Source organism: Anopheles marshallii, chromosome 2 (genome assembly GCF_943734725.1).
Source record: "Anopheles marshallii chromosome 2, idAnoMarsDA_429_01, whole genome shotgun sequence".
Lineage (NCBI taxonomy): Eukaryota > Metazoa > Arthropoda > Insecta > Diptera > Culicidae > Anopheles > Anopheles marshallii.
Window position 1 is genome coordinate 13,824,345 of NC_071326.1, and position 27,460 is coordinate 13,851,804.

Consider the following 27,460-nt stretch of genomic DNA (forward strand, 5'->3'; position numbering starts at 1 on the left):
CAGCCAATGAACTCACTGCACTCCTCTGTGCCTCGTGCCGAACGGCTCGCTGGCGAGCATCTTCCTGTTGGGGCATGAGCCTGGCATCCTCATCACGTGCCCCAGGGATCGTATCCTTGCGGCCTTCGCTACTCTCCAGTTCGCCAGTCTGTTCCACTGAACTCGAACGTAGGAGTTTGTGGAGCCCATAGTAGGTTCGACTTCCTATGCGCCACCGCATATCGTTGCTCAGGTTTGTATTCGAAATTACGATCGTAGACAGGTAGCAGATCTCCTAGACAACCTCAAGATCGTCACCACCAACTGATACTCTACTCCCCAGGCAGGCTCTATCAGGGTCAGAGCCTCCGACGAATAGGTTCTTTGTCTTCTTCTCATTGATCCTCAATCCATTCCAGCATCAAGTTGCGGTCGGTTGTACGCTTCGCACATCGCGGCATATGTCCGTCCGATTATGTCTAGGACATCCGCGAAGCCAAGAAAATGAAGTTACCGAGTGGAAATCGTACCCCAGATATCAAAGCCTGCGCTTCTCATGACACCTTCCAGAGAAATATTAAGTAGCAGACAGGAGAGTCCTTCCCAGTGCCAGAGTCCTAGGTGAGATTCGAATGGTTCCGACAGCATGTTGGAGACTCTCACCCTGCACTGCACTCCACTCATTGTGACCCTGAATAGCCGCAATAGCTTCCCAGGAAATCCGTACTGCTGCATTGTGTTTCATAGCTCTGACCGATCTATGGTGTCGTAGGTCGCTTTGAAGTCAATGAATAGATGGTGCGTTGGGATCTGGTGTTCCCGGCATTTCTGGAGGGTCGACCGAAAAGTGAGGATTTAGTCGGCGATGGATTTTTCTCCAACAAACCCAGCTTAGTAGCTTCCAGCGAAATCCGTGGCAAGGGGGCGTCAATCTACAGTATAGAATTCGGGGCAGGATCTTGAAGGCGGCATTAAGAACTGTGATGGCTCGAAAGTATGAAGTCAAACGATAAGCTTGTAACTTTCGACTTGGGATACGGAATTGCAAAGATTCCCATTCAAAACTCATTCATAGACGCAAATCATCAAATCGCAAATCACGCAATAATAATGCGCTAACTCACACAGGCACACATTAATCATGTGCTTACGCTATACATTACTAATTAATCGCTATGTGAGTTAAGTTTACAATGCAATGCAATAAGGGCGGTCCTTGAATGTAAATTTGATTTATCGTTTTACTTTTACATATTTATTCAGATCAGGGCTTTAGTGTATTTTGCTGCAACAAAAACAAACTCATACGTCACTTAAAACTGCTAGCGTACTAAAAAAGTGTTATTTGGACGTCATGCGTTGGTATCTGACGTATATGATTTAAATATTTTAATATTTATTGGAAGTGCCCGATTGAACCGAAAACGATAACAAATTGAATCTTATATTTTGCTTGAATAAAATATAGATTTTTCCCCGATTACCCAAAACTGACAGTGGAACCTGGTATAAAAACCTCACACATAATGCACACAAATCGTAAGGCAAAACCCCAAACGTTATCTTGTTTCGGGCTTGATACGGCCATAAACTGACATGTTTTACATCGTCCATATATTGAAACGCTCCATCAGTCGACCGGCTGAGCTGATGAAGCAACGATAAATAACACCATCCTACCTGCGACTCAAACCGTCCAACCTGCTCATTAATTAAAGCTGCCAATTAATCCCCGACATTACAAGCACCCGCATACCGCACACCGGAATAATCCGTTCCAAACTCCGTGCAGTGGACGATCGTGCTACGGCTTATCAAAAAACCACCGTCCCGACAGAGAGATAGAGAGAGAGCGAGGGAGAGAAACAAAAAATGTCATGTTAACCACCCACGGAAATGTGGTGACCGATGCTGGCGGTCACCGAGCGCCGATCATTGATCGTCAATCATTTCCTTTTTCCTTCCAAAAAATCCATTGAAAGTATCTGGCGGTGTATTACATTTCATTTTGGGGGCAATGTCGCTTCCTACCACAACAAACCGTCGCTTGACGTGATTTCGCAACGCAACTAACGCGTCGTGTTCCTGGTGCGCTAAAGGACACTGTACGATCGAGGTCTGCCTACGCTCGAAACCGCAACACACCTGGTGGGCACCACGGCACCGCCCGTCGATCACCAGCGCAACCGTGTGGACAACCGTTCCCTGGCGGCATCGTAAAGTCAGCGCGCACATTTATCAAAACCTCCCACCCGGTAGGATGTGGGTCCGGTTTTTTCGGAAGCCGTTTCAGTCCATAAACTTCGTCGGGTCGATCTAAAATTTCGATGTCAGCAAACCGATTGCCGATCGCCTTGTCAGCCCGCCACTCAACACTCTCGGCGGTCCAGTGTTCCGGTGACTTAACGATCAACGGCCACCGTTGCCTTGATCCTGAAACCTGAAACTGTCAGCGGATGCGTGACGTACCGTCGTAGACGGAACAAGGAACCGGCCGAGAATTTATTCCGCCCGGCCGCAAAACCACAACCCACCGGCACTGATGTAAACCAGATGTGTGGCTCTTTCGTCTTCGTGTCGCTCAAACCCTTTCTCTTTCGCAAAGACCCTTGAGCCGAGTTGACATCCTTGTGACCGATAAACGCGTCGCAATGCGCGTGTTGGGTTAGTGGGTTGCTTTGGCACAGGATAACATTTTCCTGATGTCTTTCTGGTGTGGCCTTGGGGTCATTGCTCCGTAACTGATTGAAGTGCGTCAAAGCGAGAGGGGGGTCACCGGAATCGACGACGATTTGTAGTTGCGCCAAAGAATCGTATCGTGCGTTTTTAGGGGTAAACAGCCCTCAAAATTGGAGACTCTCCCACCCCACACCACCCGGGCCTTTTTTATCCGTGTGGAGCGGGAACAGGTTTTACGGTTACAGGCGAGTCGATCGTTTCTCGCACGTTTACGTTCGCAATCCACACGACCACCAATCTGCACCACGGGCACAAACCCCCCTCCCCAAGGGCCCTTCCGAGGCGCTGGGTGAGTCAAATTCGACCAGCCGCGATCGCACACGGTTGACCGATCTTGAACTTGAACGTCGAACTCTGTGTCGCCGTCAACTCTGTGCCGGGCCCGGTGCTACGTACGTTTACCGGTTGCCGGTTTTGTTGGGCATCGCGTGGTGCTGATGGAAAACGGCCGTACAACAAACAAAACATAAAAAGAACAGAAATAGCAGCTGGAAACAACAATAACGCGAGGCAAGCGGCAGCATGTCACAGGGAAACAAACTACGGCGAACGCGGCACCACCACATTATTTGGCAACTGGATTTTTTTTTTGCTTTTTAAATGGAGGATAGCATGCCGAAGACCTTCAACCGCGTTTCAGCATGATCACATCTGACGGCGGAATTGTTTCTAAATGGCCTATCATTTTTTGCTGTCTAAATCACATTAAAGCAAACCGTTAGTCCGGATGTGTGAGAAGTTGTGGGTAAATCAGCTCAAAAAAAAAACGAAATAGGAAATGTCGCTCTTAATAACCACGGCTCATTATCAGTTCTCAAGTGGAAGTGTATTTTTTATGTGATCAAAGTACTGTGTTAACATAAACATCGTGTTTAGCTGTTTAATAGCGTGTTTTCATTACGGCTTTGATAACTTTGATGGGGCGGATATTCGAACGACGTGTAAGTTCTTCAAAATTAATTATAGATGAGCTTCATATTGTACAGAGGGTCCAATAAATTAGCAATTGGTACTCATTAAATGTGACCTCTGACCATCAACTACTTATCAAAACAAAACACAATATTCTTGTAAGCACTAAATTACCTCCAAATAAAAGCTTCTCGCCGATCCTCACGCACAAGTCTCCCGGCACCTTCAGCCGATGGCATTATCTACCCACAACTATCCCAGTACTTAACGGCTAGATCCCAAACGGTCCATGACCTTCTTCGCTTGGCTGCCAAAACAAAAGCAACACGTGGCCGCCCTGTAAACGCTCCACTTTGGCAACGGCCCTCCGAACTGAAGCGCATAATGCATAATTTGGCAGATTTATCAGCTGATTGTGGCGCGTAAAACCGTGCCTGCGCTGTTCAAATATTCATGATGCGCCAACCCATTTGTAGTACGCGCGTTTAGTGTCCATATTTGTTCACCTTCGAACACAAGCATTCGAACGCGCCGGGCACCTGCTACAGTTAGTGCGGTTCCGAAGACCTCCGTTGGCAGTGAATCATTCACCGCCCTCCGTAACCGAATCATCCGTCCATCATTTGCTCCTCAAACGGCTCCATCCATCTGTAAGATCGCTATCGCTGTCGGGCACGAAACCCCCAGTTCTCGGTTGGCTTAGGAAAACCGTTTCCCTCAACACACACCGCGGCGGCTTTTTTCCCATGCGTATCGCGGCGCCTTCATGCTCGATAGTCGCTGATTGTTATCACCGAGCCGCAGGCACGATATGGAAAAGCCCTGAGCACCGGTCAAAGGGTGGCTTTGAGGCATCACATAAGCTGCCGGGCCAGCATGCCCTCGGTGCACGCGAGGTCATTGGGTGTAGAGCCGCGACTCGGCCGGCATGAAGCTCGCAAGCGAATCTCGGAAGTGACTACCGCGCGCACCGGGGACCCGGTTTGCCGTCCATTCGCTCACGTATGCACCCGCGAGACAATGACCGAAATCAAGTGCATCTCATTAGATGCGGTTGGGTGTCCCACTGTGCAGCAGAGGTCGTCCCACTGTCACACACACGCGCGCGGTGGAATTAGAACGGCCGAGAAGCGTCGATGTCTGCGCTGCGGAGGATCGATGGGAAATCGATTAATGGATGCTGCTGGCCCGCACCGGTGAGCTCTTTGCGGAAATCCGTCCCAAGGACGGAACGGCCACCGCCATTCGTGCATGTTCGTTGAACCTAGCAGCATTTGCGCTAACAACGCACGTCTCCGTTCCGTGCTCAAGGTGAAGATCATGATCGGAACGATTCTTGAGGAACTCAAACAGCAACTCTCCGGTGCGAAGCATGTGTGCATTAATTGGCCTCCGGAACGAACGGCGTCCATTCTCCCTTTTCTTCGAGTTGGTCCGAGGATTCGATCGCCTGGACAGTTACTCCAAGCCGCGCACGAGATGCCTCCCTCAAAGGGTAGGCGAAAGGTGTTCTTGTCGGGAGTCTGATTGGACAAGGTTGGCAATAGTTTCCACCGTTGATCCACTCGGAAGGGAAAGGAAATTCTAGACTGGTGCTGGAGTTGCCTCACTACCCACTCTCCGCTTGACATTGCACTTGAAATTCTTGCGCTGCCAAACCAAGTGATGCACTCAACCGTTGCAGTTCGATCGGTACCGGTGCAGACGTACTTCGCGATGCAGTGTTGCACTCTTGCGCTACCACCCGTCTGCAGCTCGTACACGCATAACCGATGAACTGTGATAGATCGCGAGTGCCATCAATGCTACAGCCATCGACCGGCGAGCAATCAAAGTTCGAGCCCGCGGGTCTTAGGTCTGGGGCACGATGAATTATGAAGCTTTTCCGCTCATAAAAATCACACGAACTTGATTTTTCCTACACACGCAGGTGGTGCGGCAGTGGCGGTTGCCGAAGGTGTGGAAGGGACCGACGAGATCCGGCGTCTATAGCGGCGTTACTACCGGACACGTCGGGATTGTGCAATAGTTTGACCCCGCCACAACCGAACGTCCGTCAAATGAAGCGTAAAAGTTCGGTGATCGTCACGTGATCGGGTTAAGCTGATCCGCTTGATCTTTTACCAATATTCCCAACGGAAGAGCTACGTTCTGGTTAGCTGTGCGGTTGCAACACAGCACTTTTGAGGGTTTTCTCCCTTTCGATTACCCATAATTGACACTAAACGAGCGGCAGATGTCTACAAATCGCGTGTCAACGGCTTCGCATTCCAAGGAAGCAGAGCACCGCATCGATCAACAAGATCAGTGACAACGGCAGCAACATATTCCTTGTGACCCTTGGACAAACGGCACGCGCGCCGCAAACCACGCGAATGGTAGCGACGGCAAGGATTCTCGACTCGGAAATGACCCCCAAATGCACGAGATGCTCGCGAACGAACAAGATCACAGTGATGACCTTCGGGCCGATCGAGTTCCTTGCGACGGAAGGGTTTCTCGTCACCACCAAGCCGCCTAATGATCGATCCCAGCCACCGTTTCATGACGCACGTTCGTCACCTTAATTACTCCCTTAAAACAAACATGCAACCGTAACCGCATAACCGCACAGTCGCACGCACCGATGACAACATCGTCCTGGCTCAATTAAACACGTGCAGTGTTGTTTCCCAGACGAAATGGTTGCATTTCCGGCATACCGGCACCACCAAGCTCCATCTAGCGCTGTCCCGTTCGTGCTTGATTTACGCCCTGTTAGCCGTCGATTGCGATCGCGATCGATTACCCGACACAGACACGGGCTCAATCAACCGTTATTAAACTGTTATATGAAGGGTCGCCGTACCGCAGTAATCTTGCGCGACCGGCTAGGTTCGTCCGGAGCGTTGGTAAATTATTTCATCTCATTAATCACCCCCCCGCTAAGTGGTGACCCGTTCCGAAGCGGGTTCCATTCTAACCTGCCTACCCGCGTGTGGATTTCGAGGCCGTGATCAAAAGATCTTCTGAACTGACCACAAAACCAATTAAGCTCGCGAAGGTAATGGACCGGATCGAGGTACGAAGGGCGGCACGCGCACTGTGACCGCGTGCTTGGGATCGGGGGGTAGGCAACATTCGTATCTGCCGTTCGTCGTTGTCGCGTGGTACGGAGCAAAGTCGTCGATGCATACCAAACAAGCCGCTGGACAGTTTTGGAAAGGATAGTGCGTTTTGGGCCCGTGTTACACTCGAGTGATTCCCGCCAAACGAATCAAATGGTCACATTTTCGGATCGAGGGTTATAGATTTCTATTACCGCTAGGCTGGCAAGTTATTGAATTATATGAACCGGTTCAAATGTAACGGTCAGCTGTTTGGAGCTGTGCGGTTTATTCGTCTTTAAGGAACTAACCATAAACGTTGTTTACATTCGTTCGATGTAAAACGCCACTAGCCATTGCCAACGCACTCTGCCTTACGCTTTTCACACACATTTGAATGGAGAGTGTTTTGTTTTTTTTTTTGTATGTTAAGGATATAAAAGCTTTAACGTTATAATATAAAAGAATTTAACAAAAAAGACTATTCTATCTTACGTTAGCCAACATATACGTCGTAAAGGTATAAAAGCAGCAAAGAATTTGTATAGCATCCTTGGCTGATAGGAGTATTTCTTGTGCGTGTGGATGGATGGAACAGAACTGAACAGCCAATACCCTCATATTGCACGAATGTTGTCACACTAGATGATTATGAATTGCACTTGTATGCGGACCCTTTCATTATGAAGGCACTAACCGTACGCTAGCTATCGCAACCGCTAGCGAACCACTGGTCGGTCGGCTCCACTTTTCGCCCATGCACTTTATCGCAATCTCCAACAGTGTTCTTCCGGCTGCATACCATTGGTCCTGATTGTTGCCACCCGCGGCACGCCCATCAACGAGCGAGCCCAAATCTCGCCCTTCCGCTCTCTGGCGGCATATGTAACCGGCCAGATCGATTTCACTGCGAGATTCCTTCTCCGCCAGCACCGGTTCGCCGGTGACGGTTTCAGCAATCACGATACCGAATGCAAAAATGTCCAGCGCCGGTGATACATCGCCACGCACCGCCTCCGGTGCCATGTACGCGTTCGTGCCAATGATGCTGGTCGTCGTGCGCGAACTGGTACGCTTGATCAGCCCGAAATCGCACAGCTTTGCAACAGAACCGTCCAGCAGAATGTTGGCCGATTTCACATCACGGTGAATGATTTTGGCTGTTTCGTGCAGGAATGTAATTCCGTTGGCGATAGCTTGCAGGTACTTTAGACGCACTGCGGCCACCATCTGTCGCTGGCCGGTACGTACTGACGATAGAGCCGTCTCTAAATTGCCATCCTTCAGGTACTCGTAGACCAAACACAGCTGAGGCCCGTCCGAACTGGAACCTAACAGGCGGACCACATTCGCATGCGAATGTTTCGAAAGTATGGCCAGTTCTAGATCGAATTTTTCCCGAAACTTGTACTTGTCCGGATCGAGGCGTTTTACTGCTGCCACGGGAATGGATGGTGTGAGATTGAGCGCCAAAAATACTGCGCCAAAACCTCCGGCACCAATTGAACGACCGTCCGGTGCAAGCAGGCTTCCATTGGTGAATTGTGCCGAGTTAAAATCGTCGGTGACGTTACGCAGCAGCTCGTAAGGATATTCGGCAATGATCAAAGCGGATGATGGGAACTTGATCAAGTCACTTACGGAATCACCACTTGGGGGTATTATTGCCGAAGAGCTTCTCCCGCTTTCCAGCGTACTGGACGAACTAGTATCCGAAACAAGCGCAGACCACATTGGAATATTGCCCTGTGTATTGTTTGCGCTGTTTGAATCGATTCCCGATCCCAGCAAGAAAGATATGGCCGGAATGTCTTTCTGTTGTCCTTCAGGAGCACCATTGTTTTCCTTCACGCTATCTGCCAGGCCCAGCATGGATAGGTTTGGAGCGTTCGGCTCGTTGATTTCTTTATTCACCTGCTCATAGTTGCGATCGTTTTGAAGTTTAGACGACTCAGCCTCCCGTGACTGTTTACCGTCCGGCGTGACGTCCAACAACGGTGATCTGTTCGCTGACATCGGACCCTTCAGCACGACGTCCTCACGTGGTTTGAAAGGTGATTTGTTTGGACTCGACGGTCCGGGAAGTTGCCCAGGGTAGCGTTCCACCATTACCGGATTGCGTATGTCAGAAGAATCCGAACCATTCGATCGGGTATCGTTGTTGCTGGACGAAAACACTGGCAACTCACCATCCGCAATGGATGAAGTCTTTTCCTTGATTTCAAACCGTTTCATTGGGCACATTTTATCGTAATAGTCCCGGTTGTTGTCGATAGTCATCGATTCTGCGTTGAGCAAGATGGTCGAGCTTGGGTAGCTCATTCCGTTCAGCAACGATTCCGTCTGATAATCTTCGGGTATTGTTACGTCTATCGGCGCACCCGGACCATCGCTCGGTCGGGCGGGAGGCTTTTCTTTCAGCAGTGTTGTCACATATTCTGCAGCACGGATCTGTTTGGCGCGGACCAACAACGTAAGCAAATGATCGACCGTTGGTCGCACTTGTCCGGATATGGCCCATTCGTCGAGAAGCAACTTCGCCGGGGATGTGTTGCCTTTTTGACTTTCCTTCTCGAGAATGCTACAATCGAAAACACGCCCGATAAGCAGCGGCACATTTAACGTACTGGATTTTGGCTGAAAGAACCGCAGCCACGCAAGAATGACTCACCTCTCGTTCAAACCTGTGTATTTGAGTACGTACTCCTCCTTGGAAAGATCGGCCAGGTTCCTTGGAATCAAGTACAGAAAATCACGCCAACCTTCGCTGGTGTCCAGGATATGTGCCAGCGTTTCCAGGTGGAACGCCATATGACGAATCTCCATGTTTCGGTGCACCATTCCCGTAAAACATCAGCTGAGAGGCCCGCAGAACGTTGTTTTGATTGCGATTATTTATGTTTTTCTCGCCCTTTGCGCTGTGTCAAAATTGACAGCTCTCGACGTGTCAGGTGTGACAGTTTGCAGCTGCAATATTGCCGTGTGTTTGCTCGGGCAAAATAACAAGCCGGAATACGAATAAACAAATGTGAAATTTGCCTCCCAAATTGAAGGACATCGCAACGCAGCACCCGCCCGACCGATACTTCCTGCCTGCCCGATGGAGCGCAATCACCGCGAGGACCAATGTAATGAAATCGAAGCGCTCGATTCGATCTACTGCGGCGAGCTGGAAGTGCTGGAAACGGAACCGCACAAGTTCCGATTACCGATCGCGACCACCGAGTACGATCCGGAGGTAGAAACCGAAGGCCTTTCCTGCAAGCTGCTGTTCACATACACAGAAAAGTATCCCGACACGGCACCGCTGGTGGAGATCGAAGAACCGTCAAACTTCCACGATGGTTACGAGGAGGAACTGTTGGAACACTTCCACAAAACGATAGAGGAGAATATCGGTATCGAGATGATCTTCTCGCTGGTATCGTCCGCCCAGGAGTGGCTGAACGTGAAGTACGACGAGCTGAAAAATGCGGCAGAAACGGCCAAGGAAGAAGCGAAACGAAGGAAGGAAGAGGAAGAGATGAAGAAGTTCGAAGGAACGCGCGTCACGGTGGAATCGTTCATGGTGTGGAAGCTGCAGTTCGAGCAGGATATGGGCATTACGGAGCGGAAAGAAAAGGTAGCGGCCGAGTCGCGCAAGCTAACTGGACGGGAACTGTTCCTCAACGACAATACGCTCAACGAGTCCGACCTGAAGTTCCTCATGGATGCGGGAGAATCGATCGAAAATGTGCGTATCGATGAGTCGCTGTTCCAAAACATTGATGATCTTGATCTGGATTCCGACACGGACGATGAGGATTATGTGCCAGAGTAGGCGTGTTGGATGAATGTCGGATGGAGTTTGCTTGTTGCTTGAAAAGACTGTGAACTGCCGAAATACAGTGAAAGTTATACCTTACGGGACCTGTTCCAGTTTATTGCATTCTTCGGCGGAGGCATGTCCCACAATAGGAGCAGAAATCGATCGCTGTGTTTTGCAGTGAAGATTCGTTCCCTTTACTCCGTTACTTCTGTTATTGTTGCCGTACGCATCGTTGGCTCCAGATCTTCCAAATCCACGTCAGAATCATTGTCTTCTGCATTGCTGCTGCTGTCCGCTTTGACCGTAACTTGCTTCTGTTGCTCGCCGCTTTTCGCTCGCGGGAAATCCAGATTGGCCCATGTACCTGCTTCTCCCTTGACCAGCGTTATTTCCACTTTTGTGCCGAACATTTGAACCTTACACTGTGCCACATCAATCACCTAAATTTGATTGTAGAGGAACAATATTAATCAACGAGTTCCGCTCTTCTAAGCTTTGAATTTCGCTTACCCCACGTAGTTCCATATCCACGTTGTACTGGTTTCCATCCTGCTGCGGAAACACCAAGCAAATGGCTAATCGAATCGGATTCACACGAACGTAACTCTTGGCGTAGTGATAGTTTTTCGCATAAACCGTCACCACCACCGTAGTGGCCGTTTGATGCCAATCCAGCCGGCACTTGATCGTTTTCGATTCGTCTTCCTCACTGACCCACAGGTGCTTGCCCGTTTCACACCCGGCCTGATTCATGAAGGCAGTAAAGTCGGAAGTTTTCCGTTGACAGCATGACCAAAATTTCATCCCCTCGTGAAAGATCGGTACGCCTGGATGATATACACAGGGTTCATCGCTCGTTTTGGCATCCTCGTACGTGCAGCTACAGCCACCATGCTTACATACCGCCCCAGCCTCGATAGCAGCGATATCAGTGGGCGTCTTCTTCTTCACAGCAACAGCTGGCATTTCATCAATCTGCTTCCGGAAGGCCGGTGCTACCCATGGATCCAACGAGGTTAGTGCCGTCTCGAATGAGGGACGTTCCATGGTGGGACGAATCGGTTCTCGAATCTTCACCTCAACCGGAGCCGCTTCGTTCGACAAAGAAGTGTCTTCTTTACGCTTTTCTGGCTCTGGTGGCTTTTCGTTTGAATGCAGCCCACGGGTGCAACCCTTGATGTTGAGAAACTCCGTAAAGTCCACGCTTTTCTTGTTGCAGCACGTCCATCCTTTGTAGGCATCGTGGAAAAAGGGCACACCGGGATGATGAACACAGTCTTGAAGATGAATGCTTGATGAGAAACTAGCCCAAATAGATTGTGTAAAAATGTGTGAATCTCACGCACCTTCGCTATTGTTTTGTGGGTCAAAGCTTTGACCGCATCCTCTGTTGTAACAGACGACCGTAGGCGGCATGGTTCCGGATCGTACTTTTGTTCGTGTTTAGATTTTTCTCCGTTTATGGTATTCCGTCGATACGGGACACGAAAACTTCAGCAAATGCACAATCTGAAAAGTATTATAGTGTTCGTTAATTTTATCCTTGTTAAATCAACGCGAACGTTCGAGAAACAACAGGAAGATGCGCTTTCGCAAAACTATTTTCTGCCGCTAATGTTTTTTTGTTCTTCTGTTTGCTGCAAAGAAAGCACGATTTGCGCGTTGACAGATGCGATCCAAACAAACCATGCTTCAGTTGTCAAACTTCGCGCAACGACTCCGAGATGCTGCTTCGGGTTTCAACGCGCCCACGAAGCGAAAAATTGGCCGGTTTTGGGCCAAATTATCGACCAAACAGCAGCACTGTTCGGTCCATAGAGAAGTGTGGAAGGAACGAGTAAGGGGCCGTCCCGGTGTTTGGCTTTCATTTTCTCGCGACAGCGGCGACAATGGCTGCGCTTGCACCACAGATTTTTTCGTATGTGAGTAGATACAAATATGCAGCATGTTTTATATTATTTAATGCACGTTTTCTAGTGCATGAATAGAGATTTAATTTCATTTATCATAAGAACACAGTTAGAGTTGATTACCTCACCTTTTTCCTATTTTAAACACTTATTGATGTTGCAAAACACTATGCGTATCCTTGCAACACTTCGCTTCATACACGCAAACACATTCAGCTCCGTTACCGCCAAAGAACGCCGGTAGCATGCAATTCCGATGAGTTTCCTGCGAACTTTTGAATAGATAGCATAAATAAACGTTGCTTGATCGATTATATTTGGTTTCTTTACCATTTTAAACCGATATCCCAGGATAATTTAGAATAGTCGTAGAATCCTAGAATAATCCTAGGATTGTAAAAATTGTTCCTTGGGTACCACAGTTGATGCAGTTTGGCATATTTGTTTGCATCAGTTAATTCCAGTATTAAACATAAACAAGCGATTAGCTTGAGATGGGTTTTAAATGAGTGATTTACTGTGATTTCTTTCATAAGGACGCCAAAAGGTGAGTAAAAATGTGTTAACCAGCGATATTTTATAGCTGTGTATGTTTTTTCATGTTCAATTGGCGGCTCTCGGTACAAATCGCACCCAAAAATCATCCGGCCCGTGCAACAAACCGGTGCGCCGTTTCGAAATGTCCGGCAAAGGATCACTATCGCGCTGACGAAGATCGAATCGTTGCGCAAGTGTGGCCACAATTAGAAACATTGTATTGCGTGTATACGTCTTTCCGGGACACTCCCGTTTGCCTAGGCTGAATGGAAGCGAGCGATCCTTGGAGAGCACCAGGCTGCCAGTCTCGTCCAGAAAACGGTCCGGCCGGAAGGTGCGCGGATCACCCCACACATCCGTCTGATTGTTGATACTGTCCAGGTCGAACAGAAGCAGTGTATTCTCCTGTATGTTGTACTGTTCAAACGTGACGTTCTGCTGCGCCCGATGCACTATTCCGGAAGGGATCAGCGTATCTATCCGCATACTCTCCCGTAGCGTTGCCTCGGTGTACGGTAGATTGATGCGATCGTTCAGCGTCGGAAGACGGTCCCGTTCCACAACATCATCGATCTCCCGTTGCATTCGTTGTAGCACCTCGGGATTAAGCAGCAGTCGTTCGAGAAGCATTGATAGTTGCACGGCAGTACCGGAAGTGGAGGGAAGCATAAAATCGGCCAGTCCAAGCACTAGCTGATCATCTATCAAAAGGAAGGAGCCTGGTTAGAGAATTATATTTAAACTTCTACCAGCACACTTGCATTGAAACGTTGGTTCATTATCCTGTGGGACATGATTTTGCATCTCACGCAGATAAACATCGACGAAGTGGCGCGGATTGTTCGCATCAAACGTTTGCATTTGCTTGTTGATAATCGTTTCCAGGAATTGGCACGCCCCCATCATTCCATCACGGATTTTGTTGTATCTGATCGTGAACGGGTACACATACCGTATCCACGGGAAGTAACTGTAGACCGTTCCGTAATCGTCGGCATTTCGCACGAACAGGAGTCCGTTTCGTCCGGCTCTGTGAAACGATGGGATCGCATTTGATTATAGAGGACGGGGAACCATTCGATCATTGCTGTACTTACTGCACCAACGATTTGGCCCTGGCACGATCGTACCGTTCACCGATCGCTAGTTGCAGGAACATGTTTGTGAGTGGTATCAAAAACACATCCGGACACTTGACCACCCCATCGGGTTGTATAAAGTCACGTTCGTACTCGTACCGCTGGTGTGACGTAAGCTGGTCCACCATCTTCTGTAGTTCGTCCTCCACCTCCCGTTCGTATTGCTCCGACCGTCTACCGAACCCATAATCGCGAAAATGCCGCAAGAAGAACCATCGTTGATCCTTCCAGGCTGACCCTTCGATGAAATTGATGCCGCGTAGCTTAAATTCTCTCTGGCGCATCTGCGCCAAAAAGAGATTCGGACGTCCGTCCAGTTCGCGCCGTGCCAGCAACTTCCGGGCAATGGTACCATCCTGGACAATGAGCGCTGGGTAACCTACCAGCGACAGTCCGAGCACTTTGGTTCTGTAGAACCTGGCCAGTTTGTGCGCGGCCCGATGGAGATGGCGATGATTGAGCAGTAACAGCAGTCCATAATCTTCCAGGAAGGGCAACCGGGGTGGTCCAGGTGGGAAATTGGGAGGCCGTTTAATGTTGTGCAGATAGAACCGGTACGCGAACAACAGTACCACCGCGGACCAAAGAAACGCACTTACGATAGCCATTTGAATCGGTTTGAAGAAGTGAATTGAAAATAAACTATGCGCCCCCTTTTATAAACCTAGTTCCACAATTGATTCGCTTTGCACCACGGTGTATGGGCTAACGTTCGTTTAGCACGCAACGTACCGCAAATTTGAACTTGATTAAGCGGACGCGTACGGACACTGACATTCATGGACGTTTTGGGTGAGGAACCATAAATCATGCATTTTTTTTATTATATTTTAATTGTATCGTATAACAAATAGTTCATCTTAAAAACAGTAGTATCGCGTTCGCGGCCTGCTGCAATCACGGTCGAGCGCCGTCTTCTGGCAATCTAATATTTCGGTCTTTACTGTCGGACGTATCAACGTCAGCACTCCATCTTAAGATGGACCTACTAAGGCACCTCCGTCCATATCGACGACCCGAAACGATTTTACCGGTTGGGTAGTCCGGTATCATTCGCATTACGTAACCGTGTCATTGGAGTCTTATTCACTGTAAGACGGTGCGTTCCTTCTGCTGCTAATAAAGTTCGTCACTGTAACTTCCACACATAGACAGCCATCTTCCTGTAGCAAGGACTGACTATCCAGTTACGTGGTAAAATCAAGTCTGGTAAGCCATAAATGGCAGGCATGACCTTAGAAGGTCGTTACACCGAGAAAAAAGTGAGAGAGAAAGCCGTCTTGGTCTGGAACGCAACTGGGAGAGTTTCGTCAGTGTTGGTTAAAGTCCATACATCTGAAGTGTGTATGAGTACTGGAACGGTACAAGTTCCCTAGTAGTCAGAGCTTCGATCGTCGAATTGGAAAAAAAAAAATTCATAAATTCCATACCATCAAATGCCTAAGAGGATTTCGTCAGTATTACTGCTGGGGTTATTGTTAATTCCCTCATAAGAAATATCCATTTATATCAAGCTTTTCCCAAAGAGATCTCAAACCAAAACGGTACGAAATTAGTACTCGTTTCAACGGGTCAAGTTTCGAAAATGGAATTTTGAGCAATATAATTCCTGGGAATTGTCGTCGTCGAAGTTAAGCTCAGGTCGATGATGAAAGATGCTTTTCACTCATATGGAATGATCAGAAGCAGCTCCGATCATTGCCACCAACCGAACCAACTTTTTAACGAACTGAACTAGACCTTGCAACCGAAGACATTCTGAAAGTACTGAAGAGACACAGAGATGAAGATCGTATAAAAGACCCTTTTTCTCATTTTCGTTCAATATTTGTTCATTATCGAGAAATTATTAATAAGCGAGTATATTTTTCATATTATATCAGGTCGATTAACAAATTAACTGCACCTTGGATGGCCACTATAATGGCCACTTTCCGTGAAAAATTGCACGGGAAATAACCGCCCGTACAACGAGCAGAACACTGAAACGTATTAAACTCGTTGGCGAGTGTCCGTACATAACGTAGAATAACATAGAGAATAGCACTTTAAGTATATGTCACAAGACAAAACAAAAAACACCCAATCGGCTTCATCTCGGCACAAACTTTAACCAAAAATCATCCGGCGTGATAATGACACCGGTGTGCCGATTGCTCAAATCCGGCAACCGCGCATTCGGCGGCTGGCGTATGTTAAAGTTCTGCATCAAAGCGGCCAGCGTCAGAAACATAATGTTGCGCGCAAACGTTTCGCCGGCGCACAGTCGCTTCCCGGCCCCGAACGGCACGGAAAGATCCTTCGCCAGGCACAGCTTGCCGCTGTCGTCGAGGAACCGTTCCGGCCGGAAACATTCCGGATCGCCCCAGTACTCCCGCTGGTTGTGGATCGCATCCAGCCCGATCAGCACGAACGTGTCCTTCGGGATGTCGTACCCGCGCAGTGACGTTTCCTCCTGTGCCCGGTGGGCGATCCCGGACGGTACGAGCGTATCGATGCGCAAGGCTTCGCGCAACGTTGCCTCGGTGTACGAGAGCTGGGCACGGTCGTCCAGCGTGGGCAGCCGTCCGTGACCGACGACCTCATCGATTTCGCGCTGGATCCGTGGTATTACGTGCGGATTGTGGAGCAACCGTTCGAACAGCATCGCTATCTGGGTGGTTGCGCCGGAGATGGCGGGAAAGAAGAAATCGACCAAACCGAGCAGCAACTGATCCTCTGTAATGGAGAGATGAAAGGGCGAGTGGTGGATTTGCAGCGAGAAGCATACGGGCGGCCGCCGGATTCTTACGCTGGAAGGTAAAGTTCGGTTCCTGCGGGGTGCATTTCACCATCTCCCGGAAGTACAGATCCAGGAAGCAACGCACATGGTTTTCGTCGTACGTGTCCCGGTATTTGTCGATGATCGTCTGCATGAAACCGTTCACATTCATGCTCGCCTCGCGGATTGTGTTGAACTTGCGCGAAAAGGGATAGACGTGGCGAAGCCACGGGAAGTAGCTGAGTATCGTACCGTAGTCGTCCCCGTTCCGTTGGAATATCATCGCGTTCGAGCCGGTTCTGCGAAGGGGCAAAGCGAAAAAGGAATGCTTGAGGATGGTTGAATCGGACACGGATGACACTAGCCGCCGTCCCAGCACACACTAATAACCGCTCGTTTTCTTTCACATCGTAGAAATAGAATGCACTCACTCGTACAGCACGGCCGATTCCTCGCGCGTTAACCGTTCGCCGGACATAATCTGCAGGAATGCGTTTGCAAAGCAGCTGAACAACACATTCGGACACTTGACGTAACCGTCGCGCATGATCTCCTTCTCATGCTCATACTTCGGTCCGTCCCGGAGCAGATCGATCAAAACGAGCAGCTCACTGTTCACTTCGGCCTCGTGCTGCGGAAACCGCCGACCGAACCCGTAATCGCGCAGATACCGCAGAATGAACCAACGCTGCTCCTTCCAGCTGGGCCCATCGGTAAAGAAGATGCCACGCCGGTTAAAGTCCTTATCGCGCAACCGCGCCAGATACAGATCCGGCCGACCGTCAAACACTTTACTGTTCAGCACTTCCTTTGCCACCACGAGATCATTCACCACGATCGAGGGGAAGTTTTTGAGCGAAATGCCCAAAATTTTCGTACGATAGAAATCGCCCAACGAGAGGGCCGCCTTGTGCAGGTGCCGATAGTTGATCAGCAGCAGCAGTCCGTAATCGCCCAAGACGGGGAACAGGCCGGGCGGACCGGGTGGAAAGTTTTTCCCCGGCCGGCTGGACGGTGATCGCAGCAGCCGAACCAGCACCAACAAGATGGCCACTCCCCACAGGAGCAGTGTCGTGGTAGCCAACATCTCTCACTGGCAACTGAACCGGTTCGGGGTTTGCTGAAGACTTTTTATAACGAGATAACCAACCTGTCATCGCCGCCCCCCACCCCACCCCGGTGATCGGGAGCGCACACACACACACACACATTCAGTTGGACAGGAAAATACCCCTTCAGAGGGCGCGAACAACACATCGATGTGGTCGTTTAGTAGTTCCGTGTGTGCACACATGCTAGTGTGTGTGTGTGTGGACACTCATCCATCAAACGCATGCAATTATCTCCTTTTAATCGTGAAGCGATGAAGTACAACCAGTATCTCGCTAGGGCACTAGTTGACGGTTGACAAGATGCTTTCATGTAACTAACCTATTTGTCTGAGCACACAGCGGAACGCCGTCGCCACGATCGGATTCGGTAGACTCTGTATGACGGCTACTGTTTGTGGCGACACACAAAAAACGGAGATTAATTTTTGTTTTTTACGATGGAACGAATTTGTTTTTGCGAAACTTTTTTCAATAATGGTAAACATTCTTATCGCGACGGAATTTGGGGCTGCTGGATGGAGCCGAGTTTTTAATGTCCGCGCACGCAAATTGCATACAGACGCAATTGTCGAATCGAAATTTCGCATCTGGAGTGACTTGTGCTTTTGAAGCATGAGGTTTCGTGTGGCATTAGTGCTTTTGCGGAAAGCGGAAGGAGACATACGGCCAGACTCATTAAGCAGGACAGCATGAATTGTGCTTTTTATCTGTGCAACCCGTGACCCGAGGTCTAGTTGCGAGGCAAACAAAACCGAAGGAACACAAACCTATTAAATCGAACACCCGGTTTCGTAGGATACGACGGACACGGTAGCAGCTGGGGTCTAACCTTGAAGCGTTGCGATGATATCGCGAAGGTGAACGCTTCGCAGTTCAGCAGCTATGTGAAGCATCGACCTGCACCGGAACGGGGTTGAACTGTACGCAGAATGTCTCGAGACCAGACCGGTCGAGTTGGTGCATAGATGCTGTTGGACCATAAGATGATTTTTTTCGTGATTTTTAATCTACATTAAGGGCGGTCCCGTCGGTGATTTATTGGTAGCGGCGTCCATAACAGAACCTGTCCAATATCCCATCCGGAACAATCCCTCGAAGTAAGTCAGTCCTTACTAGTCCTTAGTCCGGCTTATTGGTAAAACAAGTCTAGTAAGCCAGAAATTGCAGCCATGACCTAGTAGGTCGTTACACCAGGAAGAGGAAGAAGAAGAAGACATCTTCATTAATCTTTAACGGGTAATGACTTCACGAGCTTCACTTGTTACTCGAGCCAGAAACAAACAGCACGCTCGACTTGCAAGGGGATCTTTTTTCGAGAATTGAGAATTACCGTCTGGAACTGGTCCAAATTGATGTCCTTGTATTCGTTGAAAATCGACTGTCGGTTTGGAATCTGGCAATCCACAAACTGTTGTCCAAGAAGAAGGCTGAAACGTACAGAAACCAGGTTGTGGACCAAATGCCCGTATGTTCTGATGCTCCGTCCTGCTGATCACCACGTAGTAGTTCAATCTCCGTAGAGGTGTTCTAGAGCTACAGGCTTCAACCTACTGTCGTAAAGCTATTTGACATTGTTTTTCAAAGAATACCAAGGAAAGAGTCCGTGTCTGGGAGCTTTGCGCCCCCAATCATCATGGACAATGCATTTGGGGCGCGTGGGATGTGCATATTGGATTCAGGAATGCTAATATTTCATGTTGGAGTTTACCATCATGTTGGACATCATGTGGCTGCTGTAGCACGAACAGAGCATCTCGTCCGAAAATGTTAACTCTTGACCACCGAAAGAGGAAAAGCTATGCTTGAATCAACCTTAAGAATTACGACGACGGCCAAGGCACGGGACGAAGTCTATTTCTGAAGTGTTGAAGCGATAAAATACTGCCCTGCTGTCAACTGAAACACATCAGCGATTACATTGAATTCGGTGGACATTCAAAGCATCGGGTCGGACTGTCGGACAGCACTGGAACGGAACGGTTGGACCAATCGCAGGAAGTCGCTATGTAGCATCTGCAGGTTCTTGAAGCAGAAGCTCTCCTAAATAATTGGTAAAAGTTGCCAATATCTTGAATATTCATGAAGTTACAACCCAAGAACCGATTGACTTGAAGTGCCTTAATAAGATCTTAAGTAGTACTTTTATTTTGTTTAATTATTTTGTTTGTTTTATAACTTAAACAGAGAAAAGGGTTCGGTTAATACTCGCCATTTTGGACAATAATCTGAAATTTCCTGACAATGCAGCTCTTCAACTCTTCTTGTACCACTATGCGCCCCAGTAACAACCCTAATAATAGGTAAGTTCGAATGAGTTCAAGTTTGCCATCGATATCGGAACGTGGTGTCGAACGCCGAGGGGCTTTAAGTACAAGCTCAATCAAGCGCTACAGCCGGGGCGGTCAACTGTTCAATGTTACTGGTGATACAGACACATTTTATTTGCATTGCGCGAGTATTTGCCATTTACACACTATGATTACCGATAAACACACACGCGAAAACGTACACAAACGTCTGCAAAGTCAACTGTGCTTGAGAGTTTTGAAGGTTTTAAACAATGGGTTCACATGTGACAATAAAGCAAGCACAGGACCCGGCTCTTCTAACGAGCCGTAAACTTAATTTTAAAATCTGGCGCGGTACGGATGACACCGGTCAAATGACGAGCGGGATCGGGTGTATGTTCCACCGTGAAGGTGAACTGCTGGACGAGCGTTGTGATCGTGAGGAAGAGCGCATTGCGTGCGAAGGTTTCACCGGCACAAACGCGCTTACCCGCACCGAACGGTACGGAACGATCCTGTTCGGGGGCCAGGTTACCTTCACCGTTGAGGAACCGTTCCGGGCGGAAGGTGTACGGTTCCGGGAACACATCCTCCTGATGATTGACGTAATCCAAGCCGTTGATGATCAGTGTGCCCTGGGGAATTTGGAACCCGGCAAGCTCGGTATCGGTGGTGGCTACGTGGGGAATGCCGGACGGTACGAGTGTATCGATCCGCAGTGCTTCGCGCAGGACGGCTTCACAGTACGGCAGATGGGCACGATCGTCCAACAGGGGCAACCTCGCTAGACCCACGTGCTGCTCGATCTCGGCGTACATTTGTTCCACCACGGAAGGATGGGCTACGAGTCGTTCCAGTATGAGACCAAGTTTGGCCGGTATGGCAGAAAACGCCGGAACCAGGAAGTCAGCACAACCGATGATGAGTTGATCATCTGCGGGACGGAAGATATCGGTCAGTTTGTTTAGAGTAGCGATCGTTCTTAGACACGAGCTTACATTCAAACCCAAATGCATCACTGCCACTCGTCGGCTTGCCGCCAGTACGGCGCATTTCACGTATGTACGCATCGATAAAGCAGCGGATGTCATCCTCATTGTACGATTGTTCACACTTTTCCACGAGCGCCCGAATAACGCCGTTCGCCTGTTGGTTCACCTGCCTCAGTAAGCGATAGCGACTACATCCCGGCAGCACATGCCGTATCCAGGGGATGTAGCTTAACGCCAGTCCATAATCGTCACCCTGCCGATGGAAAGCAAGCGAACATTTGCCCACACTAGATGTGTGTGTGTGTGTGTGTGTGTGTGTGTGTGTGTATGTGTGTGTGTGTGTGTGTGTGTGTGGGAACCAGCTCATGAATAAATTAACCAAAACCGACCGCACAAACCACACGGAACTTCATTGTTGTGTTACTCACTCGAACAGCACCGCTTGATCTTCCCGCTCCAAACGGGTTGCGGTCAGCATGCGCAACAGCACGTTAGAGTAGAGGGCAAAAAACAGCTGCGGACAGTGGGCATTTCCGGTCGGCGTACCGTCCACAACGGTGCGTTCGTGTTCGTGCTGTGGGCCGTCCTTGAGCAGTGCGATCACTTCCAGCAGACCGGTCTGCAAGTCCTGCTCCACAGCATCGCTGCGCCTACCGAAACCGTACTCGTGGAGCGTTTTCAGGAAAAACTTTCGCTGCTCCCGCCAGCTGTCGCCATCGGTGAAGAAAATGCCTGGAAGAAAATGTGTGAGCCGTCGGGAAAAACGTGCGATCGTGCCATTTACCTCGTCGTGCGTACTGTTCGTCGCGTAACCGGGCGAGAAAGAGGTCTGGCCGCCCGTCGAACTCAGTGCGCTGCAGCACCTGACGTACGGTGTCGTGATCGTTCACCACGATCGCTGGATGTGGGCCGAGATACAACCCGACGAGTTTGCTGTTGTACAGCTGGGATAGCTTGGCAGCGGCCCGATGCAGATGGTTGTAGTTAAGTGCCAGCAGGAATGGATAGCTGCCGAGTAGTGGAAGCCTCGGTGGTCCAGGTGGAAATCTTGCGGATGGACGGTGCAGCACGTACCTTATCGTGTACGAAACGATCAGTACGACCAGTGCCGCTAGAATTAAATCCATCGTTGATAATATCATGCTTAGCGCAACCGGATAACGACCCCGAGTTGATCGACCGCACGGATAAGAGGTGGATAATTAGACGCCAAATCAAAAACGTTTATCACAACCCAACACACACACACACACGCACACTTCCCGGTGTTGAGATTTAATCTTCCGAATTCGACAAATGTTCACGACCGACTGAATGCCACTGCTGACATCGTAGCATGGGTTGGCTGGCTATTGGCGTTGTGGCCCGAATCGGATAAATGACCGATGCCGATGTCGTAGTTTCGTTCTGTTTGTACCCGCTTTGTTTCGTGTTGGTTTCCCTCAGTTTCGGGGCTGTGTGTGCGAGTGTTCTGTGTCTCCAAAAGTGTACCAGATGGATCTGTGTACGATGCGATGCGTTTCCGCCCTGGCAGAGGACGAGCGGAGCGCAGCAATACATAAACACGCGATGGGAGGTGATGTGAAGTGAAGCGTATTTTTAGAAGGCGCAATATATCCAACGGCACCGTTCCTCAGGGCGCAATAGGAACCGGGCGGAATAGGTGCCGCGCAGTGCGGTTTTAGAAGATGCGGTTCTCCAGCACTCAGTGCTTGTCAACTGGTCCATGCGGCTATAAAATGGTAAAATTTAGTATTTTTTTTTTGCAAATCCTTTTTATATTTAAGTTCTCGTGAATGTGTATACAATAATTGGATCATATTTCTCATTATTATACATCTCGATGGGGGTTCATTTCTGCCGATTTTATTCAGCATGATCTAAACATGCTAACATTAAGCTATTTTCCAATATCTAAACCGTGTAATTTCACCTTACGGTTAGGAACCACTGCGTGTATTCCAGCAATCTTGAAGAGATGATTGAGATGCGTATCGAGAAAAAAACTGCGCATCAACAAAGAAAAAGGATAGCTCGCAGTATACTTTCTCTCCCTTTTTATCCGCACCCTAAGAAGGGCATCGTAAGCATCGTTCCATTTGGCCGATGGAAAGGGAAGGGTTCTTCGTTGCAGCAATTGCGTAAAAGTGTGCAGTATAGCTGTGTGGTACAGTTTTGGTGGTTGAAACAACTTCGTTACCATGGTGACGGAAAATGCGTTTCGGACTCTTAATCTTATTGCCGTACCGTGTGTGTTTCTCGCTGTTCGTTCTACACAAGGTTCTCATCCACCGAAGGGGTTTCGATGCGAGATGGAAAAGGGAACTGGAAAGGACACTCACCGTCTTTGTCTCAACCCCGTTTAAATTATAGCATTGATTTAAGATGTTTCTTCGTGGAGAATTCGGATACCATCCGGAGATCTGTTGAATGTAGTGGAGCTGTGTTGGATGTGGCACACTGGCGATCTCGATTCGACCCAAACCAAAACACACAGAGATGCCCAGAATGATCGGCCTACTGAGAGAAAAACAAAAGAACAAGAATTTTAAAATCAAAGCAAACAAAGAATTTCAACACACTGAATTGACATCGCAATAGTAGTAGGCGACGGTAGTTACGCAAGCTCCCGTTGAGGGTGCGCTCATCAACAACTGGTCGGGTGCGGTGTGGTCGAGGCTTTATTTGCGTTTTAATGGCATAATTATTATTTGCACAGACCTGTACCGTCGATACATAAATGGGTGCCATTCAGTAAAGGTAGGCAGGTCCCGAATTAATGATGATGATGATGATGTCCACACCACACATAACGATTGGAATTAAATCAAAGCGAGATGAGAAGATTTTCAAGCTCCTAAATTCTTATTATTAAGATGTGCATTGCATTTAAAACGAACATTTAATGCCAAAAAGAGATGAGAAAAACAAAATTTCATTACGCGGCTCGTTGATTTAAAAAACCCCCCACGAAATCAAACTCTTCATCCGTCAAACATGTGCCCCGTAGCAAAGGTTTCCAAATTTTATGACCCACGACCAGTACCGTACTGACTGATTGTCGCAGTTGACCTTCTGCTTAACATTGTGTCCGATGCTTTTTGTGTGTGTTTTGTTTTAAAACACATAAAACAGGCCGTAAAGTATGTTTGTTTGATGAAGCTTGATGAAGCAAAAAAAAAACGCGAACTTTGAAACGGACCATCTGTACGGGTCCGGTACCCGCCAGCCAATTTATGGGTTGATTAATGAAGAGATTTTCTATTTAAAATTTACGACCACCCGATTGTGACCGACCAATGGTCGACATCAATTGTGATAAGCAATCTGGAGCATATAGTTGAAATTTCGTCTTGTTTTCTAATTGTTTCAGCCTGTGATAAGCGGACACCACTATCACGCTTCAAACCGGCTGGTCTCGGCTGTCATTTGTGTCTGCGCCCTCCCTCCAGCGGCAATTTCGGCAATTGTCCACCCCTGTCACCGTCCGATATGGATGTCCGATTAGCAACGCTGGAACGTGCGACGGAACTGATCCGATGCTGCAAAGTGCCCCGATTGCTCGACGCCAGCATCGACGACGGTCCGCTAGAGCGGGCCACATTCGAACATTTTCTGCACGTGCTCGATGGTACGCTACCGATCGTGTTCGATCTGCTGGCCGAGCACGGCACGCTACTGACCGGTTACGATGCGTACAATGAGGACGATAACGTCGAGTTCAAAACAAACCTAGCGCTCGTGATAGCCGAACAGTACGGCGTCGAAGGGGAAGCAGGTGACCATGGTGAGGAGTACCGCACCGGCCAGGCGTCACTGCGTGCGCGTATCGCACTGTTCTACCAGGGCCACGAACTGGAGCAACTGCTGACTGACAGGGGCAGTGATCGGGTTTGGCATCGCTTGTACGGCCACTATCGACGGGTCCTGTCCGCGACCGAATGGAAGTATCATCCGGCCGACGTTACAGGGTTTGTGCAGTTGATCGAGCTACTGTACGGTCCGTACCCGCTGCACGTTGCTAGCCCACCGGAGCTGAACGATGACGCAGCGGCATACATTCTCTCGGTCGCCATCACGTTGGTGGAGTTCTCTGAGCCCGCCTATCAGCGGCTGGGCGTAAGATTGTTTTGCACCCTGCTGGGACCGCGGCATCGATCGTGCATGCGGCGCACCAACATACACCACGTGGTGTACAACAACGCGAAGAAGCTGACCAACAAATGCAACCAGGAACTGTTTCTGGACGCACTGTGGAAATGCATTTATCTGTACGTGGAGCTCGAGGAAGCGGATCGGAATGATTTTACCCAGGTAGGTGTGGTTAGCCTGTTGCGTCTGCGATCTTAAACTTTGAAGCGATCATGCGTTTTGCATGCATTTCGACAGTGGAGCACGGTGGACGACATTATGGAGATGCTTTTGAACGGGCTTACGTTTCAAACGAAGCACAACCTGTCCCGCATCTACTTGCTGTATCTGGTGAAGCTGCTCGCGCTAGATCTGCCCAACTACATCATCGACGGGCTGGACGAGATACAATCGATCGACAGAAAGTGTCACCTGTACGAACCGGTTTGCGAGCAGCTACGGCAGGATTGTCTCGATGGGTTCCACAACCGACGGTACTACCGTTGGCTGCATCAGATCGTTCAGCTACTGCCCCACGAAGCCCTCAAATGTCAGGGCAGTTCGAGGGATCACGGTAGATACTGCCATGTACGTACAGCGGCTTGTACTGTTCGATTTTGACCGCAAGCTTTTAATTATTTCATTGAATCCACTTTACCACACGCTATTCTTTCCTGTAGGGTGTGAATCTACTCTTCATACTGGTCACGTTCCCGGTCGAACCGGAAGCACTCCGGCCTACCCATATAGGGCTGCAGACGAATCTGGTCGAGTTTATCAACGTGTTCAAGCAGTACGAGCAGCAGCAAAGTCTTCTCGCCGCCAAACGTTCCAGTGCATCGAGCGATTTCGTGTACAATACCAAAGCGCTGGTGTCGGTCAGTAAGACGATGTTGGTGTTTCTCACCGCACTCGCACCCCGGTACTTTCCCGAGCATCCGGCAATGGCAGTGCTCGGTCAGAAGCTGGCAGACGATTATGCAGATTGTGATTCCATCATGTACAATTGTATGCAAAGCTTGATAGAAAAGCTGCGATAAGTTCGATTGCGTAAGGGCCGGGTCTATGAAAATGTTGCGGGCACTTTTGTTGCCAAATCGTATGGATGAAATGTCAAATTCAAGCTGCAAGAAGAATTTTGCTGCAAGAGGAACAAACCGATTTGTTTCAGTTTCGAATGTTGCCGCAGCATTCGAAATTCATGTTCGAATCTTCCTGCAACTAAATACCTTGGTGAAACTTGGCTCACCTCAGCCCATATGTTATTGCTTCACCCATGGATGGCTGTCAAAACACGTACAAAGGCTAGAAATTCCGCGAATTCGATTTTTCAACCGCCTGTATTCATGTGCGCAATATACCAGTGAAATATACCAGTGAAACGAATACACGAAAGAAATTTAAGGTAAGATGTTATTCATGTGGCAAAATTAGTCATAAAAACAAACGCATAATCATATATTTGTTTATAGAGCAAGTGCGTTTACAATGAACGAGGAATTATTCATCGACTTGATTGAACAACGGCCGGCGATTTGGGATACCAAATTGAAGGAGTATCATATTCGTAACTCGGACAAGAAACTTTGGCAGGAAATTCAAGAAATCACCAATGTTCCTGGTAAGTTTATACATAATTAGCGTGTGGTGATTTTCAAGTAGTGTATAAACTGTGCAAAATTACTATTGTCATAGTTATTGAAACTATGTGGTTGGGCCACGGTATCAAAGAAACATTTGTTCCCAATGCACTCGCATGTGATTAAAACAAACCAAATATAACTTGTTCTAATCCCAGCGCTTTTCCTTTTGCCAGCAATTCTGATCGAACTGGCTTAATTTTGGGCAGTTTCTCAGTTTCAAACGACATTCAGACATTCAGGCTCCCAAATCAGGTAAAGTTGACACTTTACGTTTCGTATCAAAGGAAAGCTTTAACTTAAATAATCTTCTGAGGGTTTCACAGAACGTAATGGGTCGCTGTAATGTGCACAAGCTTTTTTTTATTACAAACTAGAATAAAAGGAATAGTGTTTACAAGCTCCTGAAAATGGTAGTAAAATGTA

General features: G+C 48.6%; 7 protein-coding genes across 7 annotated transcripts; 2 read left to right on the forward strand and 5 right to left on the reverse strand.

The window, feature by feature from the left end:
* Positions 1–7,397: 7,397 nt before the first annotated feature.
* LOC128715824 (uncharacterized) lies at positions 7,398–9,557 on the reverse strand. The gene is made up of 2 exons (XM_053810745.1): positions 9,388–9,557; positions 7,398–9,297 (listed from the first exon to the last, which is right to left on the reverse strand). Exons 1-2 carry the CDS (start codon positions 9,555–9,557, stop codon positions 7,398–7,400), a joined length of 2,070 nt encoding a protein of 689 aa, XP_053666720.1.
* Positions 9,558–9,800: 243 nt separating this feature from the next.
* Positions 9,801–10,541, forward strand: LOC128719398 (RWD domain-containing protein 1). The gene has a single exon (XM_053813022.1). It carries the CDS (start codon positions 9,817–9,819, stop codon positions 10,534–10,536), a length of 720 nt encoding a protein of 239 aa, XP_053668997.1. The 5' UTR covers positions 9,801–9,816; the 3' UTR covers positions 10,537–10,541.
* Positions 10,542–10,718: 177 nt separating this feature from the next.
* LOC128707375 (cysteine and histidine-rich domain-containing protein morgana) lies at positions 10,719–11,940 on the reverse strand. The gene is made up of 3 exons (XM_053802328.1): positions 11,871–11,940; positions 11,035–11,801; positions 10,719–10,964 (listed from the first exon to the last, which is right to left on the reverse strand). The coding sequence occupies exons 1-3, from the start codon at positions 11,938–11,940 to the stop codon at positions 10,719–10,721; spliced, it is 1,083 nt and encodes a 360-aa protein (XP_053658303.1).
* A 1,097-nt stretch (positions 11,941–13,037) lies between these two features.
* On the reverse strand, positions 13,038–14,718 carry LOC128715835 (probable cytochrome P450 304a1). The gene is made up of 3 exons (XM_053810756.1): positions 14,069–14,718; positions 13,733–14,001; positions 13,038–13,672 (listed from the first exon to the last, which is right to left on the reverse strand). Exons 1-3 carry the CDS (start codon positions 14,716–14,718, stop codon positions 13,038–13,040), a joined length of 1,554 nt encoding a protein of 517 aa, XP_053666731.1.
* A 1,484-nt stretch (positions 14,719–16,202) lies between these two features.
* On the reverse strand, positions 16,203–17,958 carry LOC128719388 (probable cytochrome P450 304a1). The gene is made up of 3 exons (XM_053813012.1): positions 17,303–17,958; positions 16,902–17,170; positions 16,203–16,828 (listed from the first exon to the last, which is right to left on the reverse strand). The coding sequence occupies exons 1-3, from the start codon at positions 17,956–17,958 to the stop codon at positions 16,203–16,205; spliced, it is 1,551 nt and encodes a 516-aa protein (XP_053668987.1).
* A 2,630-nt stretch (positions 17,959–20,588) lies between these two features.
* LOC128719387 (probable cytochrome P450 304a1) lies at positions 20,589–22,405 on the reverse strand. The gene is made up of 4 exons (XM_053813011.1): positions 22,048–22,405; positions 21,692–21,995; positions 21,270–21,550; positions 20,589–21,205 (listed from the first exon to the last, which is right to left on the reverse strand). The coding sequence occupies exons 1-4, from the start codon at positions 22,403–22,405 to the stop codon at positions 20,589–20,591; spliced, it is 1,560 nt and encodes a 519-aa protein (XP_053668986.1).
* Positions 22,406–24,755: 2,350 nt separating this feature from the next.
* Positions 24,756–26,434, forward strand: LOC128708940 (uncharacterized). Its single transcript, XM_053803921.1, has 3 exons — positions 24,756–25,577; positions 25,653–25,982; positions 26,075–26,434. Exons 1-3 carry the CDS (start codon positions 24,756–24,758, stop codon positions 26,432–26,434), a joined length of 1,512 nt encoding a protein of 503 aa, XP_053659896.1.
* Positions 26,435–27,460: the final 1,026 nt, after the last annotated feature.

Coding starts and splice junctions, on each gene's coding strand:
- LOC128715824 (XM_053810745.1), bottom strand. CDS start 9,557: ATGGTGCACCGAAACATGGAGATTCGTCATATGGCGTTCCACCTGGAA. Junction 9,298..9,387: donor TACACAGGTTTGAACGAGAG/GTGAGTCATTCT, acceptor TTTCGATTGTAG/CATTCTCGAGAAGGAAAGTC.
- LOC128719398 (XM_053813022.1), top strand. CDS start 9,817: ATGGAGCGCAATCACCGCGAGGACCAATGTAATGAAATCGAAGCGCTC.
- LOC128707375 (XM_053802328.1), bottom strand. CDS start 11,940: ATGCCGCCTACGGTCGTCTGTTACAACAGAGGATGCGGTCAAAGCTTT. Junction 11,802..11,870: donor CCCACAAAACAATAGCGAAG/GTGCGTGAGATT, acceptor TTCATCTTCAAG/ACTGTGTTCATCATCCCGGT. Junction 10,965..11,034: donor TGGATATGGAACTACGTGGG/GTAAGCGAAATT, acceptor AATCAAATTTAG/GTGATTGATGTGGCACAGTG.
- LOC128715835 (XM_053810756.1), bottom strand. CDS start 14,718: ATGGCTATCGTAAGTGCGTTTCTTTGGTCCGCGGTGGTACTGTTGTTC. Junction 14,002..14,068: donor AGGGCCAAATCGTTGGTGCA/GTAAGTACAGCA, acceptor ATCGTTTCACAG/AGCCGGACGAAACGGACTCC. Junction 13,673..13,732: donor TAATGAACCAACGTTTCAAT/GCAAGTGTGCTG, acceptor TCCTTTTGATAG/ATGATCAGCTAGTGCTTGGA.
- LOC128719388 (XM_053813012.1), bottom strand. CDS start 17,958: ATGTTGGCTACCACGACACTGCTCCTGTGGGGAGTGGCCATCTTGTTG. Junction 17,171..17,302: donor GAATCGGCCGTGCTGTACGA/GTGAGTGCATTC, acceptor GCCCCTTCGCAG/AACCGGCTCGAACGCGATGA. Junction 16,829..16,901: donor ACCGAACTTTACCTTCCAGC/GTAAGAATCCGG, acceptor TCTCCATTACAG/AGGATCAGTTGCTGCTCGGT.
- LOC128719387 (XM_053813011.1), bottom strand. CDS start 22,405: ATGATATTATCAACGATGGATTTAATTCTAGCGGCACTGGTCGTACTG. Junction 21,996..22,047: donor CGAACAGTACGCACGACGAG/GTAAATGGCACG, acceptor ATTTTCTTCCAG/GCATTTTCTTCACCGATGGC. Junction 21,206..21,269: donor TGATGCATTTGGGTTTGAAT/GTAAGCTCGTGT, acceptor TCCGTCCCGCAG/ATGATCAACTCATCATCGGT.
- LOC128708940 (XM_053803921.1), top strand. CDS start 24,756: ATGGATGTCCGATTAGCAACGCTGGAACGTGCGACGGAACTGATCCGA. Junction 25,578..25,652: donor ATCGGAATGATTTTACCCAG/GTAGGTGTGGTT, acceptor GCATTTCGACAG/TGGAGCACGGTGGACGACAT. Junction 25,983..26,074: donor ATCACGGTAGATACTGCCAT/GTACGTACAGCG, acceptor TCTTTCCTGTAG/GGTGTGAATCTACTCTTCAT.